This window comes from Dipodomys ordii, unplaced genomic scaffold (genome assembly GCF_000151885.1).
Source record: "Dipodomys ordii isolate 6190 unplaced genomic scaffold, Dord_2.0 Scaffold81, whole genome shotgun sequence".
NCBI lineage: Eukaryota > Metazoa > Chordata > Mammalia > Rodentia > Heteromyidae > Dipodomys > Dipodomys ordii.
Window position 1 is genome coordinate 151,925 of NW_012267297.1, and position 14,462 is coordinate 166,386.

General features: G+C 35.5%; 1 protein-coding gene across 1 annotated transcript in view; it reads left to right on the forward strand.

The window, feature by feature from the left end:
- LOC105992189 (vomeronasal type-2 receptor 116-like) overlaps window positions 1-14,462 on the forward strand; it is a 28,018-nt gene that overhangs the window by 5,274 nt on the left and 8,282 nt on the right. The window contains 5 exon segments of the mRNA XM_013025013.1: window positions 8,837-9,125; window positions 10,043-10,241; window positions 10,632-10,849; window positions 12,531-12,758; window positions 14,113-14,236. Coding sequence (XP_012880467.1) covers window positions 8,837-9,125; window positions 10,043-10,241; window positions 10,632-10,849; window positions 12,531-12,758; window positions 14,113-14,236 — 1,058 coding nt within the window.

The following is a 14,462-nucleotide window of genomic DNA, read 5'->3' on the forward strand; positions in this document are numbered from 1 at the left end:
CTTTGCTTTAGATCTTGTATGACCTTCTTTACTTCTTTAATTTAATGTTCAGTGTTTATTCTTAAATCACTTAGTTGATTGGTTATGGTTTCCTTGGACTCCCATTGCTTCTGTCGGACCCCATTCAGCACTCCCTTTGTGGTCTCCCTGAATTCTTTAAGCTGTCTGTTTATGGATTCCATGAATGCCTCTATTGATCTTTGTCTATTCTCATCCCGTTCTTGCAATTCCTGTATTACTCTTTGATTAGCTTCTTCACATTCACGCAATCCCTGTAGTATTCTTTGAGTGTTCACAGCCTTCTCACGCCATTCCTGACTTTCTCTTTGTCTGTTCTCAGCCTCCCCATGCAATTCTTGTATTAAGTTTTGACTGTTCTCAGCCTGCTCACGGAATTCCTTTATTTCTCTTTGAGTGTTCTCAACCTGCTTAACTAATTCCTGTATTAATTTTATGTAGTTCCCTAATGCTCACAGATACCTGTATTAATCTTTGGTATGCTTCTTCTCTCTCCCTGTCACGCTCACACTGAGTCCTTTGCAGGTTTTCAATCTTTTCATTCATCATGTTTACCAGTAATGTTTGTAGAGCTTTTTGGGCACTCTCTGGATTATTCATTAACTGTTCTGTCACGTGATTATCATGAGTGGGAGTTCAGATACCTGGACTTGCCATTTTTCTTGTGTTTTTCGGTTTGTTATGCCCATTTGGTATGAAATTAACACCAATTTTGTGGTAGAAGATTATTTTAAAGCAAGCATCAACCAGTTGCACAGTCAAAATTGTTGAAGATACAATTGAATTCAACAGATACAACCTGTTCATCATCAAACAACTATGGCTTAATGGGCTAAGAACAGCAAAGAAGAATTTGGCTAAACAGAAATCATTAGGTTTAGGGAGAAATGTGGGGAAAATAGGATTAGAGGAATGTGGAGAGGTAAAAAGGAGAGTGAATTTAGCCAAGTCCTAATCTCAGACAGGGAAATAGATTGGACAGAATGATAAGAGAGAGATAAAAAAAGATAAAATGGAAAAACAGAAATTGAAATTTAAAAAGTAAAACACTTAAAAATTAGTAAGTATAAAGAAGTGATATTGAGAGAAGAAAAGGATAGGATGAGAGGAGGGAAAGGATAGAAAGGAGACATGAAAAACTAAAAAATAAAAATTCTTAAAATTTGTTACTGGAAAATTATGTAGGTATAACGGGATAATACTGCTATTAAAGAAACCTAAGAGGTTGTGAATTGTGTAATAAATTTCTGGATTAAGTATGCACGAAATGAGGGATAATGTCTAATAATTGACAGCAGGCATATATATGGAGATGAGCAGAACATCAATTAAGTCAAGTAAAAAAGAAATTAAGAGAAATGAAATGAAAAGAATGATAATAGGACCAAAAGTTCAGAAAGATTAAAAAAGATTTTTTAAAAGCCCATACACACATATGCAACTAAAATAAAAATTGTAAGAGAAAAAAAGATTAATAGAAAAATATTTTTATATAAAAAATATTTTTTTAAAGTTTCAAAAAATTGTTTTTTGAGGCTTTTTTTGACGGGGGGGGTTGAATGTGAAGATCCTGTATCTCCCCTATGTCTGTTACCAGTCTCTTGGTGGAGTCTCTGGTCTGCTTGTGGTGTTTGGTTTTCCTTTGGCTTGATTTGTTTCTTAAGTCAGTTTGTTTGGGCAGGCAGAAAAATGATCTGCTTTACCCAGGATTTTATGATCCTCCTCCCAGGCTAGTTCAGTGGGAGGGAGATCTGCTTTGAGTATCACAAAAGAGGGAGATGGCTGTTTCTTCTAGTTTGGAGATGCTGTTATACAGCTAGGTTCTGGGTAGGCTTGAGGCCTTTCAGCAAACAGTAGCTTCTCCCTGAGGGGCTAGCTCCTGAGACACTCACAGCCCAGCCTGGAGCCATTCTCAAGGTTTATGTTTACTGAATTTCAATTGTTTGTCTAGGCTGCTGTAGGGGGGCAGCCTCTGTTTACTCAGTGAAGAAAGCCAATCCTCCAGGGGCGGAGCTTCTTCTGCCTGGGCTGGGTGACTTTCCCCTGGGGAGAGCTGAGCCTGGCTGGTCAGGTCAGGTTCTTAGGACCTGCTAAATGATTCTTTTGTTTTCTTCCAAGGCCTGAGATGGGGCTAGCTGCTCAGCCGGGACTTTGTCAGTATCAAAGTTGGAGAACTCTGGTGGTGGGGAGAGAGGGGCAGCCTTCCCTCCTCTGCTCCCTGAGAAGGAGTGAGGATGTCAGGGTTCTACTCATGCCAGAGTCTTGGTTCTTGGGCCATCTCTGGTTCTCGATCTGCAGGATGAAGATATCTGCTCCTTGTCTGCTCTTGCTGTTGTTGAGTAGAGTCCACTTGCCTGACGCGTCTAGTGCCTTTTTCCCAGACTCTATCTGTAGGTATAGCAGCTATTGCTGCTGGCGCTGCTACTGCAGCTGCCACAGCCATGGCTACCAGCAAGTTCTCAGGTCTGTCTCCTTGCCTGGATTTTCCCTGGCCTAACGCTCTGTTCTGTGATGGCACACTTGGTGTGATTCTCTGGCTTAGGACTGTTTATTGGAACTCTAAAACTGCATTCTATGAGAGAGCTTTTTAGCCTCCAGCTTCTCCTCCACCATCTTCCTCCCCCTCCTATGTTAACTCTTTTGAGTAGCATTTATACTGCTTTCAAGAGGGTTTGAGCAAGTTAACATTCCCACCAATACTGTAGTAGTATTCCCTTTTGGTCACATTGCTGCCAGCATCTGCTATGGTTAGTTGTCTTGATATTGGTCATTCTAACTGTTGTGAGATGGAATCTCAATCTTGTTTAACGATTTATACCTTTTATGTCCAGATATGTCGAATATCTCTTCATAAATTGATTGGCCATTCTTATTTATTCTTTGGAGAAATTGCTCTTTATGTCTTTAGCCCATTTCTGAGTTGTATTGCTGTTTATTTGAAGATATGTTTATTGAGGGGTTTTATCTGTGACCTCTGAGTAGATTTTACATTTGAAGCCTTTGTCTGATGCATAATTAGTAAACATTTCTCCAATTTTCTTGGCTATTTATTTTGGTAGGTATGCCCTTTGCCATGCAGAAACACTTCATTTTGGGGGAATCCCATTTATCTAGATTTTCTTAGATTTGTTGTGATTCTGGAACTTGACTGAATTACAATCTGTCCCAAGTATCATTCGTGTTTTCCATCTCTTTTTGTAATACCTTTACTGTATCTGATCTTACATTAAGGTCACTGATCCATGTGGAATTGTTCTGGTGAAGGGTGATATATATGTATTGAACTTCAGTGTTTTGCTTTTGTATACCCAATTATGCCAGTACCATTTGTTGAAGAGGCTTTCTTCCATGCTTTGTTTTGGCTTCCTTGTGAGATATAAGGTATCTGTAAGTATTCTGGTTTATTTCTAGGTCTTAAATCCATTGGTCCTGAGGCTTATTCTTTAGTTACTACCAGATAGTTTTTCTGACTACACCTTTGTCATAGAGTTTGAAGATGGGTATTGATATTCCTCTAGCTCTGTTCTTTATACTAAAGCTCATTTATTCTGTTTGGGTCTTTTATTATTCATTAACAATTTTTAGATGTCTTCTATATCACTGAAGAATGTTGTTGGGATTTTAATGGGTATTGCATTGAATATGTAGATAACTTGGGACAGTAATGCAATTTTCATGATGATAATCCTTCCCAATCAGGACCATTAAAGCATATTCCATTTCCTTATAAACACTTTAATTTTTCAGCGTTTTAGAGTTTTCTTCAGATTTTGTTCACACCTTTGGTTAAGGTAATTCAATTTTTAAGGTATTTAAAGGTTAAGGTATTTTCAGTTTTTTTTAAGTCTATTAAGATTTGCTTTCCTGAATTCAGTCACAAACTTTTCATTGTTAGCAGACCAGAGAGCTATTGATTTTTGTGGGTTAATTTAGATCTTGTATCATTCCCAAAGTTCTGGATCAGTTCAAATAATTTCAGAGAGGAATCTATAAGCATCTTTCAATACATAGTTATGCCATTTGCATAGAAGGATAGTTTTACTTATCACTTATTTGGATCCCCTTTATTTGTCTCTTGCTTTATTGCTCTTGCTAAGAAGTCCATTACTATATTGAAAAGGAGTAGAGAGAGTGGGCGTGTTTTTCTTCCTTCTGATATTGGAGGAAATTGGTTTCAGTTTTCACCATTAAGTATAATGCTGGCTATAGTTTTGTTATATATGGACTATATTATATTCAGGAACTTGGCATGGATCCCTAGCATCTCCAGAGCACTTATTACAAAAGGTTGTTGAATTTTATCACATGTTTGTTTTGCATCTCTTTGAATGATCATATATTTGTTTTGCTTCTCCTCTTGATGTGTTGAATAATCTAATGGACTTAACTATATTGAACAAGATTTGTATCCACAGAATTAATCTATTTGATCTGAATCTTTTGATCCAATCATTTTTTATATTTGTAGAATTAGGTTGGCCAGAAATTTCTTGATAAATTAATAGATCTCTTTCTTTAATGAGTCCAATCTGGTCTTTGGATGAGTGTTTTGAGGGCTTCAAAGAATGAGATTAGTAGAAATCTATTTTTTCTAATTTCATTGTAGAGTTTAAAAATATTGATTGGTGTGACTTCTCTTTGAAGGCTTTTTCAAATTCGGTCGTATATCTTTCAGGTCCTGGCCTTTTCTTAGACAGGAGGTCTCATAGCCATTTCAATTTCATTATTTGTTATAGGTGTATTTATTTGGTTCCAATCTCTTTTGTTAGATAGGGTATATCAATATTCTCTGGGAATTTTACCACTTCTTCCAGGTTCTTCTGTTTGTTATGACAGAAGTTTAAAAATTATTGCCTTCTAATGTTCTGAGTCCTGATTGTATTTGCATTGATTTCCCCATTTTTTACTCTAAGTTCATTTATTTGGATGAATTATCTTGCTTTTAGTTCAGATTTGCTAAGGGTCTCTCAATTTTGTTAATTTATTGAAAGAACCAGTCTCTATTTTTTGCTTACTATGGTATTTTTCTTCTCTATTTTGTTTACGTCTGTTTTTAATTTTATTGTTTCAATTTAGTGGTTTAGAGTTGGTCATGTTCTTGTATTTCAAGAGGTTTAATATCCATCATTAAAATACTGATTTGTGATCTCTCTTGTTTGTGTAGGCATTTAGAGCTATAGAATTTCTAATGAGTACAACCTTCATTGTGTCCTAGAGGAGCTGTTTTTTATAGTTTTCATTTCTGTTGTTTTATAAACACTTGAATTTCCCTTCTAATCTCATCAATAACCCCTGGGTCATTCTGTGATATGTTGTTAACTCAACATGTTTTAGGGAATTTCCTGTAATAGCTTTCTCTGCTGAGCTCTAATTTTAATCCACCATGATTCATCAGGATGCAGGGAATAATGTTAATTTTTTTTGATTTTGCACAGAAGTGTTTTCTGACCTACAGTATGATCTACTTTGGAGAATGTTGTTTGAGCTGCTGAAAAAAATGTATCTGCTGCTGGTGAGGATATGACCAAAAGGGAGCACTACAACACTGTGGGAGGGAATGTAAGCTGGTTCCACCTCTGGAAGACAGTATGAAGGTTCCTCAAAAACTAAACAACTCCCCTATGATCCAACAATCCCACTCCTGGGCATTTATCCAAATGATCCCAAACAAGGACACACTAAAGCTACCAGCACAAATATGTTTATTGCAACATTATTTACCAGAGCTAAGCTATGGAACCAACTCAAATACCCCTCCATAGATGAATGGGTCAAGAATATGTGGTATATTTACACAATGGAATTTTATGCTTCTATCAGAAAGAATGATATTGGCACTTTTGGAAGGAAATGGAAAGACTTTGAAAAAATCATATTAAGGGAAGTAAGCTAGACCCAAAGAAACATAGGCTCTATGTTTTACCTCATTTATAGTAATTACTATATGCCTTGGTTAGTACTGAGAGAGAACCATAATAGCTCAAGAGCTATGTACATATGACCATACAAAATGGTGTTAATTGAGATGAACTACAAGACGTGGAAACAAGTCTTTTGTTTTCAGTTGTCAACCTTGATGTCGCCAATGTATTGTATCTAGTTATTTCTACTTATTTCATTTCATTTTTCTTTTTCATTGGTTTATTCATGGCAATCTCTGTCTTTGATTCTTGTTCCCTCCATCTTGTATATTATTTTTATCTGATTGGAGAAAGGTAAGGGAAATAACAAAATGCTGAAATAATGACAAAGGATGACCCATTGCAACAATGATACAGGACACTATGTGGGAAATGAACTTTAAAACTTCATGGTAAAGGAAAGAATGGGGAAGGGAAGGATACTGGGAGAACAACAATGGAGTGGGTAACAATATTCAATGAGAAATGTACCTTATTCATGTCAATGTAACCCCTCTATCCAGCATCTTTACCATAAAATAACATTTTTAAAAAGGTATCTGATTCTTCTTAATTATTTGAATTTTATCTGGCAATTCTATTTTATCAATGCAGTTGTTAAGCTCTGATGTTATTTTTGCCTGGTTGATATATCCAGACGCAACAGTAAAATGTTGATGTCACCAACATTCAATTGTTTGGATCTAATTTTTAGATTAAAAAGTTTTCGATTAATAAGTATTTGTTTAATGAATTTTGGTGCTTCAGTGTTTGGTGCATGGATATTTACAATTGTTATATGCTCCTGAAGGAGAGTTATAGTTATTAATCTGTCATGCCCTTTTTTGTTTATTCCCAATAATTTTAATATGACATTTATTTCATCTGATATTAGGAATACTACTCCAACCTGTTTATGGGAGCGTTTGCTTGAAAGATATTCAAGGCATTCAATTTGAGAATGTTCATTTTTGTTGGCAAGACGTGTGTCTTGTGGACGGCAGATGGATAGGTCTTACTTTTTTATCCAATTCCCAAATCTGTGCCATTTATTTGGATAATTGTCTATTAACATTCAGAGTTGAGACGTTTTTGGTAACTCCTGACATGTTATCCATCTGCTAGGTGGCTGTGCCTTATCGTTTCCTGTTATTTTGATCTGGCTCTCTAATAAAGAGTGTTCTCGTGGGTTGGTTTTATATACGTAGGACATCTTTAGTTTCTGTGCTTGCTTGATGGAGAAAGTTATTTCAATTATTCTTGTTATGAAGTTTTATATTTCTCCCTCAGTTATGAAGGAGTGTTTTACTGGATACATTATTCTTGGTTGGTAATTGTTTGCATACACCATTTCAAGCTCTCCTTGCTTTCATGGTCGCAGATGAGAAATTTGTATTTATTCTGACAAGTTTTCCTTCATTAGTAATCAATTATTCCTTTCTGATAGCTTCCAGGATCCTTTCCTTGGACTCTATTGAACCTGTGGGAATTACAGTGTTGAGTAGCATATTCTTTTATGATCTGGTCTGTTTGGATTTCTAAGGTTCTAAGGCTTCTTGAACCAGAATGTGTCTATATTTTTCCATGGTCAGGAGTTGTTCTGCTATACTTCTACTAGATATGTTTCCTATCTCTTTAATAGCTGACTTTCCTACTTCCTGAATATGTGATCTTAAAGTGGGTCATTTGATTGATCCCTAAAGCTTTTGCCAGCTCCTTTGCTGTTAGTTTCCATGAATTATCTACATCTTCACTCATATCATTTTGCCAAGAGAAGATATATTCCTTGCACCCGTTTTCATCTGTGATATTTGTTTAGCTTTATCTTTGTGGATGCCATGAAATCTTCTACTAATCTACTTAGTCTAATCATGCTCAGCATTTGTCCTGTGTATGTTTTCTTTCTTTTCATAAACATTTTCATCACCCCGTTTTCAAATCATTTTTAGAACTAACTTCTAGGTCCTTCATTATCTTCACTATAGCCTGGTTACTTTCTGTAAGAATTGTGCTTCCTTTGATGGATATTTTTCTTGCATTTCTATAGATTTTTTTCTGTCCATTTTGAATCACTTGCATTTTATGTTTATTTCAGTGTATTAATTTCTTTATAATGTTCCCACCACAGACTTAACTTTGCACACATAGATATGACAAAAGAGAAAGTCAGGTATTTTGATCTTCTTTATTCCTCTATGTTCTTTTCTTTACACTATCTCAATCTAAATATATTAGGAAAAGAGTAATGATTTATTTTAATTTCCCATGGTGGCTTTGGACAATGGATTTCAATGTAAAGTTTCCTCAAAAATTCTTTTCTCATCCTCCATGTTGAAGGTTCCTTTTTCTATAATTAATACCTTGGAGTTGGATGACAACCTACGGCTTCATTACAAAAATAACAATAAAATTCCCCCACCTGATATTTAAGCTCTTGTTCTGATTGATATTTCAGGAAGAACTGATGATTTTTGTTGGGTTTGTGAGCAGAATCTTCATTAAATGACACTTTCCTTATGAAAGATTCTATTAAATTGACGATTTGTTAGTTCAACCTGCAATATAACCAAATAGCATAACTGAGTGACTGAAACAGATTTTTCACACAGGTGGAGGTAGTCACCCTCCAAGGTGAAGGCAACAGAATATTTTGTGTTTCATCAAAGCCTCCCTAGTTTTTAATGGAATATTTTTTATGGGCTGTATGATTATGGTAGTGGAGGTGAAGCAAGCTCTCAGCTTAACTAAGTTTCTGAATGTCATTCCTGACAAATTCCTTTCATGTCCTTATATAAACTTATATACAAACACAAAATGCTATATTCATATTTCATCCCAATTGGAGAGAAGCAAGTATTGATTACACAAAAGTCATAATTTTGAAATGCTTTTCCTGAATTGGTATGCTCATTATGCAGGTTTTCCTTCAAAAACTACCAGTTTGTTTTGTCCTTGGCTTTTGCTATTGAAGAGATCAACAAAAACCCTGATCTTTTACATAATTTGACTCTGGGATTTAATATCTATGATTTTCTATATGGAACATGGACAGCATTTATAAATCCCTTTATTTGCCTCTTTGGGAACTACAAGATTCCAAACTATAACTGTATGAGAGACAATCAGCCTATAGCAGTAATTACAGGAACTTCAGGAGCAATATCTTCCCAGATTGGGACACTGTTGGGCCTCTACAGGTTTCCACAGGTGAGAGTCGGAGGGTTGGGGAATATTAAGAATGCCTAATTTGGTGCTAAGTCAGGTTTTGGAAGAGAAAGATAGGAAGAGCCTTGATTTATGAACCTTGCAATTTTGTCATATCAGAGAGTAAGTATTCAAAGGTAAATATGAACTTTATAGTCTGATTAGTTTGAAAAAAGGCTGAAAAGAGACAGCTGAAAAAGTTATTTTGGAGTTTTAAACCTTAACATTGATGTTCTTTAAGAAATCAGAAAATGGAATATGATTTTAAAATGTCATGGCATGCTTGGCTTGATGCTGATGGCTCACATCTCTAATCCTATTGACTCAGGAAACATTTCAAATCACCAGAGAAAAAGCAGGAAGTAGCATGTGTATCAAGTGGTAGAATGCTACCTTTAAGGAAAAAAGCCAAGAACTACATAAGATCCTGAGTTACTGGGCCTTTACTACTACCACTACTACTACTACTCACACACACACACACACACACACACACACACACACACACATATGCAGGCTCATGTGTAAGATGTATTCAATGAAAAAGTCAGGCTCAGAAAGAGAAAAGAGGTGATGTTCTCCCACATGTGGAAGAGGAAGAAGGAATAGACGAGTGGGAGAAAACAACATAATATATAATGTACATATGTGAAAATGGAACTAAGAAAGTTAGTGAATATGTAGGGTCGATATAGCTTACAGGAGTTGAAGGAAACAGTGACAAGGTTTAAGAGTTTTTGTAAAACAAATTGATATGTTGTAAAATAATTTTAAAAATTAAAAATTTATTTCTTTCAAAAAGTAAATGGAAAACATACCTTCCATCTATTTTACATGGTTATATAACATCATGGCTGGGATTATGATGGATGAAAATCTTTTCTTTCATGCATGCTGCATCATATTCTTATTCCCTTTAGCTTACCTCTGGGCCTTTCGATCATGTTCTGAGTGACAATAACATGTTTCCTGGTCTCTATCAGATGGCCCCAAGAGACACATCAATAGCCAGTGCCATGGTATTATTATTACTTCACTTCAGCTGGAATTGGGTGGGACTGATAACCATACAAGATGAGAATGGTTTATGGATTCTTCCTGCATTGAAAGAAGAGATGGGCAAGAACAGAGTTTGTGTAGCTGTTGAGCTAACATTCCCAAATTATGCCATCTCGAATATTTTCAAAATCATGGCACATTATAACCAGATAAATAAATCTTCAGCAAATGTAGTCATCATATATGCTGATAATGAGTTCATGCATTATTTAATGATGTGTATTGAACAAATATTAATAAAAGGAAAAGTTTTTATCATGAACACTCAATGGGATTCAACCCTGAGAAAGAGATATTTCATTCCAGGTTCATTCCATGTACCTCTCATTTTTTCACACCATCGCCCAGATGTTTCTGGATTCACAGATTTTCTCAAATCAGTTAACCCTTTTAAATACCCAAAAGACTTTTTTCTTGCTCGGCTGTGGTTTCTCTCTTTTAATTGCTCAGGTTCTGAGTCTGACTGTGTAAATTGGGAGAAATGTACTCATGATGCCTCCTTGGACTGGTTGCCTAGACACACATTTGACAAGACAATGTCTAGGGACAGTTACACTATCTACAATGCTGTATATGCTGTGGCCCAGGCTCTCCATGAGATGCTGCTTCACCAAACAGAAATACAAACAATGAGAAATAGAAAAGTGATGGTGCTTTCCCCTGCACAGGTAAGGTCTTCTTTATTGGATGTCACACACCAAAAGAAAGTTAATTCATAGAGAGATTTCTTACTCTATGAAATTAAATATTTGAGGTATTGTCTGAAAACCCAAGATACTATACTTCTTTAAATGTCTGTGAGAATCTCTAGACATGTGTTCATGTGCTCTTCATGAAAAGCAGGCCAGGAACAAGGACAAGATATATTCCATGTTTCTAAAAATTCTTCAGTTACAAATCACCTCAACATGCTAATAGTCAATGTTTTGAAAGCTATAAATAATGTGTTACTCTGCATTGCCTAAGTAATTGCAAATGGTAACCTTCTGCACAGAATTATCTATATTTTTCATAAGTGATTGAGTTTTGTTCTATTTTATGTATTAAAATTTTACCAAACTCAAACTAAAGGTAATCACAAAATTAGTGGATGTGGAAAACCATAGGTAGGTAGGTGAATGAAAATTGTTCCACTCATGACTATTTAAAAGGAATTGGTTTCCTCTTGAAAAGAGGCCTTCTATTTCCTTGCTTAGTGAACAGGATTACCAACACTGTTGAACCTAGGGGAATTACAATGTGGAATTGATGATCTGGTCTGTTTGGATTTCTAAGGTTCTAAGGCTTCTTGAACCAGAATGTGTCTATATTTTTCCATGGTCAGGAGTTATTCTGCTATACTTCTACTAGATATATTTCCTATCTCTTTAATAGCTGACTTTCCTACTTCCTGAATATGTGATCTTAAAGTGGGCCATTTGATTGATCCCTAAAGCTCTTGCCAGCTCCTTTGCTGTTAGTTTCCATGAATTATCTACATCTTCACTCATATCATTTTGCCAAGAGAAGATATATTCCTTGCACCCGTTTTCATCTGTGATATTTGTTTAGCTTTATCTTTGTGGATGCCATGAAATCTTCTACTAATCTACTTAGTCTAATCATGCTCAGCATTTGTCCTGTGTATGTTTTCTTTCTTTTCATAAACATTTTCATCACCCCGTTTTCAAATCATTTTTAGAACTAACTTCTAGGTCCTTCATTATCTTCACTATAGCCTGGTTACTTTCTGTAAGAATTGTGCTTCCTTTGATGGATATTTTTCTTGCATTTCTATAGATTTTTTTCTGTCCATTTTGAATCACTTGCATTTTCATGCATTATTTCCTTCTTGGAACTGTGTATGTTTATTTCAGTGTATTAATTTCTTTATAATGTTCCCACCCACAGACTTAACTTTGCACACATAGATATGCCAAAAGAGAAAGTCAGGTATTTTGATCTTTATTCCTCTATGTTCTTTTCTTTACACTATCTCAATCTAAATATATTAGGAAAAGAGTAATGATTATTTTAATTTCCCATGGTGGCTTTGTACAATATATTTTAATGTAAAGTTTCCTCAAAAATTCTTTTCTCATCCTCCATGTTGAAGGTTCCTTTCTCTATAATTAATATCTTGGAGTTGGTATGACAACCTATGACTTCATTACATAAATAACAATAAAATTCCCTCAGAAAGACTATTTTTATTCTTTGATAGATTTTCTTCTGTGTAACTTCATTACATATCTTTAATATTCTTAAATTCTGAATCAGAAATTAAGGGAGACAGAAAATTATCTTACTTCACATTTTCCATCTTAACTCTGGGGTGTACTTCACCGTAATATGATGTTTCCCTTTTAGCTACATTCTTTTCTGAAGAATATCCAGTTTCACAATCCTGCTGGAGATCAAGTGATTCTTCATGAGAAAAAGAAATTGGTGGCAGAGTATGATATTGTGAACATTTGGAATTTTCCAGAAGGTCTTCAATTTGAGATGAAAGTAGGAAAGTTTTCCCCATATACTCCGCATGGTCATCAACTGACTTTATCTGAAGATCTGATAGAGTGGACCATAGGAACTACAAAGGTTGTTTGGATTCAACTGTAATGACTTTAATGATATATAAGTAAAAAAATTTTATCCTTAAAATTTATACCTGGTTGAATGCCAGTATCTTGCACCTATAATACAGTTACATCACTGGCTGAAGATAATTTTTACAAAGCTGTGCTAAAAAGCAAGGCTTTGACACTCACCTTTAATTAACCATCATTAAAGCTGGAAGTGAAGCAGTATATTACCCATCAGTGCTAGTAGTAAGCAACATAGCTCAGATACACAGCATAGGCTCTCATTTCAAGACAATTCTGCCCCACCACACACAATTTATACCCTATATGCTTATTAAAATCCTAGTATTGTACATTTAAAATATTTCCACATAAGAAATTGTATTGGCCAACATAAGAAATTGTATTGGATATGAAAAGAACAGCATAATTTAACAGGGCTGGGTGTTTATGCTTCCAATCCTGTCTACTCAGGTGTCTGACAGCCTCAGATCTAAGACTACTAAAGGTTTGTTTAAAGCTCAACTGTGCACAAAAATCTATGCGAATCTCATCTCAATTAACCACAAAAAAGCTCAAGTGGAAATTTGGCTCAAGTAGTAAAATGCTAATTTGAGCACAAAAAGCTCAAGATCAGTGCCCAGAGTATGAGTTCAAGACCCAGGATTAGCTCCTATATATAAGTTAACAGTGCATTTCTAAAAGTGTGCTGAGAATGTTATTATAAAGTCTGAATTGCATTTTTCGTGGCAAGTTTCTATGCTGCAACAAAGTATTAGAGCAATCACTTTATGTGTTTTACAAGTTTATTTCGCTCCCTCTTGTGGAAATTCTATTCAATGGTTACGTGCCTGCTGCTTAGGCACCTTTGCTGAGAGGAATCAGTGAAAAAGCCAGAGCAAAACCAAGATTCCCATCACATGGACACTGTATACATAAGAAGATAGGATGGGTGTGGTGTTCAAATAACAGGGAGGCCTGTGCATTATTTTACAACATACTTTTCAAGCTTCAAAGAGGATACTTTCTCCTTACTCTTCATAGGTCACAAATGAGTAGTAAACAAATAATGACATGAATTCAAGGAAAGTCCATAGGGCTGGCCATTAGGACTTACTTTCTCACCAGTAATTGCCAACTTTTAAAGTTCTCACACTTCTTAAGAATTCAATAGTCTTGGTAGAGATCAAGGTTATAGGACATAAGCCACTTGTGGTATGATGTGGAATCTATACTGACACTGAATTAACTGACCAGATTCATGTGCAAAAAATACTATGCTTAATAATTTTATGGTTTAAAATAATGGAAATATTGGAGTGTCAGGTAAAAGTCTGAACAGTTACTGAAACAGATCTGATTTTCCTCAGCCTCCTCACTCTGTCTGCAGTGAAAGTTGTGGTCCAGGATTCAGGAAATCCCCTCAAGAGGAAAAGGCTGCCTGTTGCTATGATTGTATCCCTTGCTCAGAGAATGAGATGGCTAATGGAACAGGCAAGTTCATGACTTGGGGAGAAATTTATATTCTCTCCTAGTGTCCCCAAATCCATGCAATGAAAAAGTTGTGTAGTAGGATAGCAACATCGAAGAGTTCCTTCCTTCACTTTAGTAGTTTAATTGTGAACTTAGAGGATGCTGTTTTTTTGGGAAAAAAACAATTCACGGGCTCTGAATTTTGTGTAGGATTAATTTTTTACACTCTCTTGTATGTATGTTTATT